A 15,311-nucleotide genomic window follows, 5' to 3' on the forward strand; every position below is an offset into this window, starting at 1 on the left:
ATAAAGTTAACAATATTCGTACGACAGTCCCGTAATAGACAAATTTATTTCAATACAAGTAGGTAGGTACAAAACTTTTCAAGTAGATTTTCACGAAAAATGTTCGAGTCCACGAGTAGAACCACTGGTTGTGAATTTGCTTCCCAGTTAGTATCAACGATATTATTCTCGAACATCAGAGCGAGGTGGCGCAGTAAGACATTGGTCTAGTTGCAGTAACGTGTTTTAATTTGAGATGTACGCTGGTATGGTCAGAAAACCCACACATTTTTCGTATGGGTTTGACATCTGTGACAGTTGTGTCCCTGCCTACTACAGTTGTGTGAAACTTTTACAGGGCACGCCATAACATGTTGCTTCTCCCCCTACTGCTGTGTGGGTCATATCATATATTAAGGGTTTGTTATGAAGTAGCTTGACAATGCGCTAGCGCCTCAAACTAGCAGAATGGTAAACATGCTAACGCATTTCATGGTTCATGGTGTACGATCCCGGTTGCAGCTTGCTTATCTAATGGCTTGTGAGGGCAACAGGAGTTTGATTTTCAGTATTTCACATAACTACTGACCGGATTTAAAAATTTTAAACGCTGTCGTAATTTATTCGTTTTTATCATACCTCACGAAGAAGATGTAACATAGTGAGACAAGCATTACAGTCAGAAACTGTGAATATACACCACGTGATCAAAAGTATCCGGACACCCCCAAAAACATAGTTTCATATTAGGTGCATTGTGCTGCCACTTACTACCAGGTACTCCATATCAGCGACCTCAGTAGTCATTAGACTTCGTGTGAGAGCAGAATGAGGCGTTTCGTCGAACTCACAGACTTCGAACGTGGTCAGGTGATTGGGTGTCACTTGTGTCATACGTCTGTACGCGTGATTTACACACTCCTTAACATAACTAGGTACACTGTTTCCAATGTGATACTGAAGTGGATACTTGAAGGGTCACGTACAGCACAAAAGCGTACAGGCCGACCTCGTCTGTTGACTGACAGAAACTGCCGTTAGTTGAAGAGGGTCGTAATGTGTAATAGGCAGACATCTGTCCAGACCATCACACAGGAATTCCAAACTGCATCAGGATCCACTGCAAGTACTATGAAAGTTAGGCGGGAGGTGAGAAAACTTGGATTTCATGGTCTAGTGTAGCGACTGCTCATAAGCCACACATCACGCCGGTAAACGCAGAACGACGCCTCACTTCGTGTAAGGAGCGTAAACATAGAATGATTGAACAGTGGAAAAACGTTGTTTGGAGTGACGAGTCACGGTAAACAACGTGGTGATCCGATGGCAGGGTGTAGGTGTGGCAAATTCTCGGCGAACGTCATCTGCCAGCGTGTATAGTGCCAACAGTATAATTCGGAGGCGGTGGTGTTATGGTGTGGTCGTGTTTTTCATGGAGGGGGCTTGCGCCCCATGTTGTTTTGCGTGGCACTATCACAGCACAGGCCTACATTGATGTTTTAAGCACCTTCTTGCTTTCCACTGTTGAACAGCAATTCGGGGATGGCGATTGCATCTTTCACCACGATCTGGCACCTGTTCATAATGCACGTTTTGTGGCGGAGTGGTTACACGACAATAACATCCCTGTAATGGACTGGCCTGCACAGAGTCTTGACCTGAATCCTATAGAATACCTTTGGGAAGTTTTGGAACGCCGACTTTGTCCCAGGCCTCACCGACCGCCAGCGATACCTCTCCTCAGTGCAGCACTCCGTGAAAAATGGACTGCCATTCCCCAAGAAACCTTCCAGCACCTGATTGAACATATGTCTGCGAGAGTGGAAGCTCTCAACAAGCCTAAGGGTGGGTCAATATCATACTGAATTTCAGCATTACCGATGGACGGCGCCACGAACTTGTAAGTCATTTTCAGGCAGGTGTCCGGACACTTTTGATCACATAGTGTAAATTGATGTACAGTAACTCACGGAGTGCAAATAACCTGCAGTATATTCATGCGATACTTGAGAATGAGAGCACTTAGCGATTCGAAACAAACTTCCCACATAATTTCAAACCTTTTCGAAACTTTTTCTTGCTGACACCCCGATAAAATAATGAAACGAAAGAACTGTATCGCTTACTACATTTTCGCTGTTTATGTAATATAGCCTCAGCATCAGTCATGGCATTTTAATTTATTACATCTTTACTACTCATGCTACTTGCAACACATTTTTCAGATAGAATCAGTGTGACGTCATATGACGTCATAAATTTTAAGCTGTATGGAAAACCAACTTTTGCTTAAAACGGTTTGCGAATTACTCACACTATATTGATCCAGTTTTGTCTCACTTACATGTTTAACGTCAAATATCTAACAAATTAACTCATTTTCAAAGTAATCAGCTGTTTGAAGTTGTTTTATAGAAGAGAGTTCGATTCTTTACAGAATCGGGGTTGGGGGTTTATCGATTTCGTAATAACAAAACCCTAAATCAGTTAAGGCAATGTTGGGATGGTTTCTTCGAGAAGCACATGTCCGATTACTTTGCATAATCCGAAGTTCTTCTCCTTTGCCTGGTCCTGACGAGGAGCTAATATCTAATCTTCCTTTGTCTTCCTCCCTTCTGAAATTCGATCAGAAAATCGAGCTGGTAAATATTTATTGAAAAAGACATGGGATGACTTACTCTACAGCTTAAAGGGGAATTTCACATCAAGGACTTGTGGTTAAATATTCGTGTTCAAAAAGATTATATCAGAATATGTTTCAGTAAGTAATGGCCTATTAAGAAAAGCAACGGAGAGTTGGAATAGAAATCTTTTTGATTTAATTTAATGAACATTACGCGTTGAGTATTTCTTTCTTTAGGAAGGGGTTGGAACAGAAGGTTCCACGGAAGAATGAATGCGCGCTTCTGTAGCCATCACATGAATATATGCATGACAGCGTGAATGTATAACATAGCAGGCAGAACGCTATAAATCAGCAAGAGCATAAATTCCGCAGGAGATATCTGTGAGGTCTAGGTAGTGAAAATGCTTTGGATAAGGTGAGGGTTACTGCCCTACACCGTGTGGAAGACCATGACACGGAGTGATTGCATGGTTTCTAGTGCAGAACTTTGAGAAGGTTACAGATTTTTAGTTCCAAATTGCAGCAACAAATGGGACTGTTTCTGTTAACAGATGCTGTGGGCTCAACATGTTCAAGATTATTATATTTGTCATCACGATAGCACTGTGCTCTCTTCATTCCAGCGAATTCCTATGGGAGATCGAAACACACATTGGTACAATTCACTTCTGCTACGAAGTCCGGCTACGAAAAGAAGACTTCGTCATGTTTTAATTATACGGCCTTTATCCTGTACTCAAGTCTGAGAACTTTTACTTTCATAATAAGAGTCTGTGACTTATCGTGTACACAGCCTCCGTGTTACAGATCACTGACGATTGTGCGATTTGGCTTCTGATTTTATCAGGACGTTCAGGAGAGGGATAAAAATTAAGGGTGAAAGGATACCAATTACATTGTCATCCTCAGTAAAATCGAAGAGGAATTACCGGTCCTGATGAACAGAATTAACAGTCAGCACAGACTATGGATTGTGAGTAAACTAAAGAAATACGAAAATAATGAGGAGTAGCAGCAACGGGATTGGCGATAGATTTAACATCAAAGTTAGAGACCACGAAGTAGACAAAGTGAAGGAATTCTGCCACCTTCGAAGCAAAATAACTTATAACGGGCCAAGCAAAAGGGACGTAAAAAGCACGATAGTATCGGTAAAGAGAGAATTCCTGGCCAAAAGAAGTCTACTTATATCAAACACCAGCCTTAATTTGAGGAGGGTATTCGGAGAATGTACTGGTGCTCATCATTGTGTAGTGGTGAATCACGTATAGCCAGGAAACCAGATAACAAGAGAATCGAAGTGTTTCAAATGGGGTGGTACAAAATGTTCCTGACAATTAAGTGGACTGATAAGAATGAGGAGGTCTTAAGTGGATTTAAAAGAATGAGGAAATACACTCCTGGAAATTGAAATAAGAACACCGTGAATTCATTGTCCCAGGAAGGGGAAACTTTATTGACACATTCCTGGGATCAGATACATCACATGATCACACTGACAGAACCACAGGCACATAGACACAGGCAACAGAGCATGCACAATGTCGGCACTAGTACAGTGTATATCCACCTTTCGCAGCAATGCAGGCTGCTATTCTCCCATGGAGACGATCGTAGAGATGCTGGATGTAGTCCTGTGGAACGGCTTGCCATGCCATTTCCACCTGGCGCCTCAGTTGGACCAGCGTTCGTGCTGGACGTGCAGACCGCGTGAGACGACGCTTCATCCAGTCCCAAACATGCTCAATGGGGGACAGATCCGGAGATCTTGCTGGCCAGGGTAGTTGACTTACACCTTCTAGAGCACGTTGGGTGGCACGGGATACATGCGGACGTGCATTGTCCTGTTGGAACAGCAAGTTCCCTTGCCGGTCTAGGAATGGTAGAACGATGGGTTCGATGACGGTTTGGATGTACCGTGCACTATTCAGTGTCCCCTCGACGATCACCAGTGGTGTACGGCCAGTGTAGGAGATCGCTCCCCACACCATGATGCCGGGTGTTGGCCCTGTGTGCCTCGGTCGTATGCAGTCCTGATTGTGGCGCTCACCTGCACGGCGCCAAACACGCATACGACCATCGTTGGCACCAAGGCAGAAGCAACTCTCATCGCTGAAGACGACATGTCTCCATTCGTCCCTCCATTCACGCCTGTCGCGACACCACTGGAGGCGGGCTGCACGGTGTTGGGGCGTGAGCGGAAGACGGCCTAACGGTGTGCGGGACCGTAGCCCAGCTTCATGGAGACGGTTGCGAATGGTCCTCGCCGATACCCCAGGAGCAACAGTGTCCCTAATTTGCTGGGAAGTGGCGGTGCGGTCCCCTACGGCACTGCGTAGGATCCTACGGTCTTGGCGTGCATCCGTGCGTCGCTGCGGTCTGGTCCCAGGTCGACGGGCACGTGCACCTTCCGCCGACCACTGGCGACAACATCGATGTACTGTGGAGACCTCACGCCCCACGTGTTGAGCAATTCGGCGGTACGTCCACCCGGCCTCCCGCATGCCCACTATACGCCCTCGCTCAAAGTCCGTCAACTGCACATACGGTTCACGTCCACGCTGTCGCGGCATGCTACCAGTGTTAAAGACTGCGATGGAGCTCCGTATGCCACGGCAAACTGGCTGACACTGACGGCAGCGGTGCACAAATGCTGCGCAGCTAGCGCCATTCGACGGCCAACACCGCGGTTCCTGGTGTGTCCGCTGTGCCGTGCGTGTGATCATTGCTTGTACAGCCCTCTCGCAGTGTCCGGAGCAAGTATGGTGGGTCTGACACACCGGCGTCAATGTGTTCTTTTTTCCATTTCCAGGAGTGTAAGTATGTGGAAAACTGAAAAAAAGAAGAAAAGGATGATAGGATATGGGTTAAGATGTCAGGGAGTGGCTTCCATGTTACTAATGGGAGCCAAAAACTGTTGGGGAAGACAAAGGTTGGAATATATCCAAGAAATTGAAAAAAAGTCCGCAGATCGTTTATGCTCACGATTAAATCCCAAACGTCTTCACAGTGTCTCACAGACTGATAATTGATGGTGAGCCTTCTGTCGAATCCGTACATTATGCACTAAAGACCCTTTGATGGCGTTCAGTTGGAATGTTTTGCTGTGTATCACACCATGTTTCACCCCTCACCGACACCAAAAATCTCTTCACACACTTATCATGACGGTCCACGCAAGAAACACATACAGTTCGAAGGAAAGGTGCTAATCCACGTCACGTGTGAAATCCTCACCAGATAGAGAATCAAAAACGCTTCAGTATCTTACGGTCTATTATGGCATGCTCTTATTTGTATTTCTCTTTATTTATTACATCAGAGTCTTCTAAAAGCTCATGAGAATTGTTGTTACACTATGCAAAACAAAATGCGCGCGGCGAAATATTTTGGTAGAACTCAGATTATGCATGTGGCACAGGATTACTATAAATGAATTATTACAATGCAGATTTTCTTCTTAGCCGTTAAAGTGTATGGAGTGTTTTTCCAAAGTATGTGCGTCTTTTCGTGTTATTTCTCGCGGGCTCGATGGTGTCACACACGTAACTATAGCTGCGAAAGTGACATTTCGAGGTTGTTTAAAATAAGCGACACTTTCCGTTCTCTTATATCTTTTTACGAAAGACGTAATAATGAAATTAAAGTCCCATGAAATCAGTAAGACACGGTAAGGACTACATTTTATGGTTTCTAAGTCAGCCATATTTGCTGTCTCCTTGCGCATGCTCTCATTCAGGACTTTTGGCGCGAAGACTTTTCATTCAGCGTGGATATAGTACCGTGAGGCAGCCAAACTGTTTTTAGGACACAAGCATCCGTGTACTTGGTAAAACGAGCACTTTTAGGTCAAAACTGTTACCAAGCAGGTGGCGTGCTCTAACTTCCTTTACTTCATTTTCGGCATCAGTATGAAATAAAGGCATGACATAAAGGAATAAATACTGGGTAATGTTTCGGAAAAAATATCTGGAACACAATATAAAATAGTTTTATGGTAAATTTCAATAACAGTAATACAAATGCAAACAAACTTACCGAAGAACAACGTAACAATGTGTAATGAAGAGATACACAATTAATGACGGAATCATTTAACGGGTAATCTTAAGATGTAGGAGAAAACAAAAGAAACTACGTGAAGACTTCTCGAAATGCGTGAAGTTTCTTGCTAAAGTAAAACAGCCAGCGAAACAGTTGAAGATTTGAGGTCGGTATAACTGATTTCTTTATGAACTAACTAAATTTCCAGAATTCCTTGTCTAGTAGAGTATTTTCCGCGTTGGAAGTGGTGATCCGTGAAAAAGCCACTCCCATGACTGAGATCATTTAGAACGTTCTCTGACGGCACTCTCTCTCTCCCTCTCTTAGCGTCAGCCCGCTTTCGTTATTGGTTTTAAGACTGCCTGCGTTAGACAGTTTGTTTAGAGCGTACATTCTACTCTCAGATTCACGACGTGTGAGATAACGAACTTCTGAGTATGCATAGAACAAAGCTACTTTGTATTAGTTACATGAGAAACTGAAACCTAACAGGAGCGATCGGAGTTAATCGATAGCTAGTCACAGTTTGTGACCACGGTGATTACGAAGAGGGTAACGAACTCTTGAAGATCTGAGTAATGTGATCTATGTAAATAAGTGTAGTTGACATCAAAAACTCCTCTGAGATAGGAGAATAATATAGTAGAAGTAGAATAGACACGAACAAAAAAATGAAACTATTCTGTATGCCTTTAGCATAATTTATATCTATATATACTGTAATTTAGTTTTACAACATTTTTGAAAAATGAGTCGGATATATACTGACATCAACACTCGCAACATACTTGACAGGAGGAGCAAATTTCAAATGGAATGTAGTGTCTCTTTCTTAGTCGTCCAAGCAAAAAGGAAAGAATAACACAAACTTAAATTTTATAGTAAAAAGTTTGTGGTATCTTCGTTGGTATGGAGGAAGAATATGTTGAATTTTAATAATAACAAAAAAATTGCCTTGAGAAAGCATGTAAAGTGGACGTAAGTGATTTTAAGATTACCTTTCACATATGTGAATTCAGAATTCCTCTGTAAAGACACATATTTAATACTGAATTATAAATTAGGGAAGTTATTACAAATAACGAAAAGTACAATTAAGGCACATAAAACGAATACACTAACAGGTTTGAGGAATGATTTAACATACCAAATGATAAAAAATGCAGAAACAATAATAATGAAGAGAAAAATTTATAATTTTTAAACATTTATATGTAATGAATGACAACATGGTAACAAAACAGATCTGAACGTACCTCTGGGGAAAGCAAATAACCAGCTGGACCCGAGAAAAAATAATGGGTTAGGATACCCATCACTGAAGAAGCAGAAAGAACATGAAAGATGTGATATGAAGACAGAGAAACGAAGGAAGTGAAATCATAAAAGAATATTGGATGAAGAAGAACGATATATTAAAAGAAATTTGCTTCGACTTTAATAAACGATTGTAACGAAAAGACAGAAAGAATATGGATGGAATTCCACCTTATCTGTTTAACAAAACAAAAAGACACAAAAATCGTATTGACAGATAAAAGTGAATTGGTAGGTGCATTCGTAATGAATCACAGCTGAAGAGAGGAAGTTTATGTAAGTTTGTGATTCAGAATGTCCAAACGGACTTCAGTTTAGGCCCACAACTTAAGTCGAGAGAAAATGCATATTTCTAATGGGAGATTCGTGGATTCGTAAGTGTCATGAAATTAGGCATTGGATTAGGACATCAGTGCAGGGCTCACGTATAGAACAGTGACTTACTTGGAACATAGAACACTAAAAGCAATATAATTACTAAATATACCATACAAACAAGGAAAAGAGGAAAAAATAGTGGAATTCCAATGCAAATTTCGAATACAGTGTATGTGTAATAAACAAATAAATTTAGCTGTATACTTAATAGTACCAATGTGGGAATGGTGAATGAATTAAAATAATTTTGCTAAAAGAATAAGTTTCTCATTACTATTCCAACGTGATAACGTCAGATATATTTCTGTTGTTACTGTCATTTAAATATGGAAATAAGCGATAATTCAGCCTATGAGGGCGCCTATAGAACCGCATGAGCATACTTCGTTTTGCACATAACTTTTAGTTAGTGTGGGTCATTCACTGGGTGCCACTGCTCATATTCTCAGTTGTCAGAGTCAGTATAACACCTTACGGGAGTGATTTCCTTGTTATTTTCGCGTAAATGACACTGCTTGTCCAGTGTGTTTCGAGATCTGAACTGAGTTCATGATCTATCAACACTAATGCCACGCTATTCAAAAGCCTAAACATTAAAACACGAAGTGTGTAATGAATATGTGGCACGTTTGTTCTGTAGACGTAATAAATAGGCAAAAAATCTTTTTGCGAATTATATTGTTGGATTGCTTTCGAAGCTATATTCTTAACATTTAGTAAAAAGAGAAATAAAATAAGGTTTAAGAGACCCACCACTGTACGGCATTAGTAAAATCTTTTCATAAAATGAAATTGTTGTAGTTCGGTTTGATTGTATTTTAACTGGCCAAAGGCAACTAAAAATCCTGAATAAAAACGATACAAAACTTTACAAATACTGAATTTGGTAATATCACAGAATATAAAATGTTATTTTCAAAAATACGGATGACACAAAGCCCAATCATGCCAATTCTTAGAAGAAAGGATATTATAATTAGTACTAATTTCAAAATGAAAATAAAATATGAATCGACATCAAAAGTTTGCAAAAAAAGAATTCAAGTGTCGATCGTAAGGAAACTTACTTGTTGATATATAGCAGGTATTCCTATGACGTGAAACGACCCGAACATAGGGTAATCGTAGAAGTGGCGGATATCGTAATTCATAGCGTGGCGCCGCGGCGAGCTTGCAAAGACTTGTGCGCGAAAGATACCCCACCGAGACTAGCAGCACACCGTCGGGCGTGGCTCGCTCGCGAAGCGGTTTCTGCGCATGCGCTCTCTCCCCTCCCCCCTCCGCCAAGGTTGCGCTAATGTAAGAGTCGATTTTTTCTGGGCGTTTCATTTCGAATTCAGCAAAAAAATTCTGCCCCGACCAAGGTCATATGGATATCAGAATCCGGCACGGAAGACGTTCAGTCCGCCCCCGAGCCCCTCCCTGACCGACGGCGCCATTTTCAGTCCGGTCGCTTCTCTTCACCTCGCCTCGCCCCGCCGCAATTAAATCTACTCTCTGCTTCGCCCTTCGCTTCGTACCACTTTGCTCGTTCTCTTAATGGCTGGCTCAGGGAACAAACCGTGTCTGTGGCAATTGAGGAATTTCACCTATGTGCAGATATACTCGTCCTTCATGACACGCAAGAGCGGGCTTTCCACCAGAGTGAGAAAGGTCGTGGCACTCTTCGGTTTTCACAGAGTCGCAAAGCAAGGAGGACTTACAGAAACGATTGCGACAAGAAATTGCGGATGATTAGGTTTTTGGTTAAACTTATTTTATTTCGTTTTTATTGGTGAGTCACCCCTCTCTCCGAAAACAGATGTTGAGATGCCAGCAGTAACATTTACATCAGTTTTTCAACCAAAGGAAATGAACAGTTAAAATAAACAAAAATGTAAATTTTCTGGTCTAAAAAAGGAATGGAGAAGTCATGTTGGTGCTTTATTTAAAAGAATGTGATTAATGATGATTTCAGGATTCAGTAAATGTTAATGGTAAGTGATTTTCATGGTATGGTAGTACTTCATATTACTGGAAAACATGGATAGAAAGACAATGAAATTAAGTAGATTTTGACTTGAGGAATAGCTTTAAATAAGACGTAAGGTGGTGTGGATTTTAAACGTTAACATATACAGTTAACCTTAACTGTGAAAGTTACGAATATCAGTTAAAAACCAATGTACTGTAAACAGGCACAATTATTATTCTTCCCACGTGGATCCTTTTTAAGAGACTTAAGTTCATCTATTACTGGAGTTAACTCTTAGTGAGAAGTATAATAAATACGCATGGCTACTGTAAATGATACGTTCAATTGGTGCTGGGGAGTTCACATGAGAGTTGGTCGTATGAAAGAGAAAACGAATGAGGTGATTGGCTAGAGGATCACGAACCAAGCTGATGAAAGTAAAGGAGTGGCAAAGCAGAGGATGAACACTAGCATCGAGAGAAAAATGGGAATTCTGTTATGCCTTTAAGCATAGATTCCAAGTCAGATGGGAGGAGGTACTTAAAGCGGATTGTTGTAAATTTTGACATGTGCTAGTACAGACTGTGGAATAGTACTGAGGCTAGAAAAGTGGATTGTTGTACATTTTTAGATGTGCTGATACTGACTGTGGGATATTACTGAGTTTAGAAAAGGAAGATTTATAAGGGTTTAACGTCCTATCAACAATGAGGATATCAGACATGGAAAACAAGCACTGAATGAACAAGGGTGTAGAAGAGTACTGGCCGTGTTCTTTCCAACGCAATCAACCCACATTTCGCCCCAAGGTATGTAGATGAACTAGGCATATGTTAAATCTGCACCATGGGGATAGGGATTTGAATCCAGCAACTCCTGGATGTGCAAACAATACTTTAACTACTGAGCCATTTTGCTCAGAGGACGCCTGGAAATCGGACACAAACGATAGAGCGTTGGAACGAGCTCATATGAGATATAGGATAAACAAACGTGTTTAATACCGGAGAGGTGCGTGCACAGTAAATGAGATGGTAAACAGATTCATACTGAGAGGAGAAAGTGTGAGCCAAAATTCAGGCTCACTGACCAAGTATCTATTGATTAGGTATATAACACAATCAAAATTTAAAGAAAAATGGTTTGCAGACGTCACAACGCAAGTCTGTATCGGAAACATCTACGGTGTACATCCCTTGTCATTACATATATTTACTTCACGAATTTTTATCTGTTGCAACTTACAACTAAATCAATATAAATATTTTCATTAGGTGTACTTATTTCACGCATTTCGATATCGAGGAGCTTATAAATCTTTATTTCTTAAATTAAAAAATTTCGGACGAATACATTGCTAATTCATCTATTACATATATTGTAATGCCTAGATACATCACTTTTATCGCCATTTGCCGCTGTCGAACCAAACAAAAGATAAGAACGTAGCTTTTCGTCGCCATTGTCACTGAACTTAAAGGTTCTTGGGGTTTGATGAGGCATCATTCTTTCCAGAATCTTCGGATCCAGTGTTTTGACATTCTTGATAAAGCCTTTTCTGTGAGCAGTGAGCAGCTAGTTACCACAAGAATAAGTAAGTAAAATGGTCAAAACCTCAGATCCGAAGATTAACCAAAGATCTCTTAACTTCATCAAACAATATATGTTTATACTAAGAAAGAGTTTTAATTGTATTATTGTAAATAAAATAATACTAAGAAATGAAAATCTCAATGTTAGTACCCAGAGTTCGAAATGTGTAGCTCAACAGATAAAAGTAAATATAACAGTAAATGTGTTGATGATGTCCGTTACCGAATTTGTAGTGAGTGATCCCAGAAAATGAAGTTGAAAACAAATTGAGAAATGATTATTCAGAACAGTTTATAATTAATTGAAAGTGCTGAACATTTTCAGGGGCTTGATAAGCTCTGAAAAACTTTACCAAGTTATTTAAAGTATTGTTGGTGGAAGAAGGCAACGTAATAAATTATTGTCTCGCCCCTTTGCTGTTATGATTTTCTGGTGATAAGCCTCATGGAACAGCAAACTACGAAAAAAGCTTTGAACTGGGTTCCATGTGAGTAACCAGTGGTAAAGTGCCTGTTACAGTGAATGATACGAGGTAATGGTTCACACATATCACTTCCGGTTTTGCTAGTCTTTTCGTATTCTTATTTCTTCCTTGTTCATTTACAATTTTGAAACGCCGTGACAGAACTGAATACTGAGCTGGGAATCGAATGTGGACCTTTCCATTCCGCAGGTAATGAGTTACTCAGACACAAATCAGTATCTCTCTCTTGCCTTGCAAGCTCCACGTAGTCTCCCTTGCATATCATTTTCAGTTAATACCCTTTAAGGAAAGGTACACATTAGCGTCCCAGACATACAAGAAACTTTAATCTGTCAGGAAATTTAAAAATAGCTTACACTCCTCTGTAGAGGAGGGAAAGAAATCTTACAATGTAGTTCAGTAAATCTCCTTCAAAACCTTTATTGTTAGTCCCGAGAGTCAGTCTATTAAGTACTACTCTTGTCGCCTAGTCCATATTCAACATGCAGTATTAAACTGCTCGGAAGTTCCGAAACAAGACACGCCCCAACACAGACAGAATCACTAGCCAGTATTCTGTATGTAATGATATAGAAACCTACCAGATTTTACACTATAATCTTTCTTCGAGAATGTATAAATGAAAAATAGTTCTATCTTCCTTACATTCAAGAGCATTTGCCGCAGGAAACTGCCCCTTCCCCTTAAATTAAGCCATCCACATGAGTCTCACGACTCGAATTACAGTTTCAACTGCCGTGATACCTTCTCCATATCTAAACATATATTCGGCATACCTATTGTGCTGCATAGCTATAAGCTCTGCAAGAAATGGTAAGGTGGTGGACTGCTTCTACCGAGTCTTATGTTCAGTGATGGATTTCAGATTCATGTTACACGTTTCACGATTGCTGTTACTAAAGATCGTGGTCGAATAAATTTGATCGCTGTACAGAATTAAAACCAGACCTTTTCTCTTAGCACTCTTAATGACCTGCCACACATTTTCATTCTGCAGATTCTTGTGTCCGCACTCCAAGTTCCTGGTTCCTCTGCCAGTTCATTGTTTCTGTCTTGGAAAGAGCAGTATCAATGAGACAAACAGGTACGAGTTCGGATACAGAAAAACTGCTTTTCCTGATTGATGAATGCGTGGAATTTTGCATACAGATTAACTCATGTATGGGAAATTGAGTATTACAAATGATTGTTATTGCCTGTGTTTATACATCATTAAACAGAATACATTATCAAATAGAAACTGTGCAACACGATACAGTTTATCAGCGCTAGAAACAGACCAAGATATTTTGGATATCCGTTGCTTCATATCTTTGTTGAAATTCCACCCGTTGTTTGTGCAGTAGTGTCGTATAAAAGTGAAAAAATAGCTTCAGTTTTGTCTGATGAATAACGATCCAACAGTTGATTTCCTCATTTAATTAAATTAATAAGTGAGATCGAATCAGTTTGTCGAAGTTATGTATGTGATCAACATAGATATTGGAAACCATTTTACCGAAGGAAGCTCAGGGGTTAAGACACGTATTTGAAAGGGCGATATTCATATCTCCGGTTGCTGACAATGTTTTATGCTTTCCATGGCTTCTCTCCATAATTTTAAAGGCGAACGCAGGAATTGTTCCTTCAAATAAATCGCAGCTGACTTCCTGCCTCATTCATGTCCAATCCGAATTTCCGTCCATCTTTGATGAAATTTCAAACGTAAAACTTCAACTTCCCTTCCTAACTGTAAGACTCTGATATGTTTCACGATCGGATCATTCTCTACTCGATACCGAAAGCAGCGACGCACATTTTGAAATATTCTGTTCAAATCAGGAACAAAGGTTTTTATATCCCCGTTTGAGCATCCAATTCGAGCATCCCGTTTTCGGTCTTCCTTAATCAATGCTGGCGAGTGCCATAACGTGTTGGATAATCCTTAGTATTTCTTGTTTATAATGACTCCACAGTTGTTCAAGAGTCAAACCCTAACCTACTGCCTACCATTTGCATTGTATGAAGGCTTTGTGTCTAAACCTGCTCCTAAAACCACCTCAGAGAGGCATATATTATATCTTTCCAATAACTGTCGGATCGTGACCCAAACTTGTAAATTTTAGCGGGAAATTGTCTGTCACATTTAGAGAAAAACTGCCCTCTGATCATTGTAGAAACGCGAAGAGAAATTCAGGTTTATTGCGAGTATGTGTTCTGGGACGCCTCGTAACGCTGTATAATAATAAATTAAATAGAGTCCTGAACAAAGATGAAGCCACCAAAGCCAAAGCTCCTTATAAGAGAACTACGCAGGCAGCAGATGTTCGAGTCGTGTGTGTGCCACTGGTAGTCTACATCGTAGGTTCCGGTCTGCTAGCAGTTCTGAACACTATTCGTTGTTTATCTATTTCACTACACTGCCAGACGTAAACCAAACACTAATTCTTCATCACACTGCCAGACGTAAATCAAACACTAATTCGTAATGACGGTGTACAATTTGAAAAAAGAAGAAAGTAATGTGGAGTAGCGAATAAGAGTAACGATAAATGTAATGTCGAACACAAAGCAGACATAGTGAAGGAATTATGATACCTTAGAAACAAAATAACACATGATGGACGAAGCAAGGAGGACATAAAAAGCAGAATAGCATGGGCAGAGCAGGCATTCCTGACCAAGAAAACGCTGCTAGTGTCGTAATTAGGGATCAGATTTCATGCAGCAATAATCCCTTAAATATGAGTGCATTCATGCACCAAAAAATTCTACAACGAGCACATAAAATATTAATGCAAACTGTTCGCATAAAATGATATAAAAACTCCGTTGGCATCGTTTTAACACAGAAAGGACTAACAAATGCCTGAAATGATCCACAAAGAAGCGTTAACAATACAGGCAAGAAAACTGGTATTTGTATTAATTTACGGAAACCTATTGTACTCACAATT

The 15,311-nt window shown here is 40.4% G+C and overlaps 1 protein-coding gene across 1 annotated transcript in view; it reads right to left on the reverse strand.

The window, feature by feature from the left end:
• The window catches only part of LOC124789696 (echinoderm microtubule-associated protein-like CG42247), a 327,329-nt gene extending 317,821 nt beyond the window's left edge, over nt 1-9,508 (reverse strand). Inside the window, exon 1 of the mRNA XM_047257139.1 lies at nt 9,412-9,508. Coding sequence (XP_047113095.1) covers nt 9,412-9,495 — 84 coding nt within the window. The 5' untranslated portion in view covers nt 9,496-9,508. The remainder of the gene's footprint in view (nt 1-9,411) is intronic.
• Nucleotides 9,509-15,311: the final 5,803 nt, after the last annotated feature.

Source organism: Schistocerca piceifrons, chromosome 3, assembly GCF_021461385.2.
Source record: "Schistocerca piceifrons isolate TAMUIC-IGC-003096 chromosome 3, iqSchPice1.1, whole genome shotgun sequence".
Lineage (NCBI taxonomy): Eukaryota > Metazoa > Arthropoda > Insecta > Orthoptera > Acrididae > Schistocerca > Schistocerca piceifrons.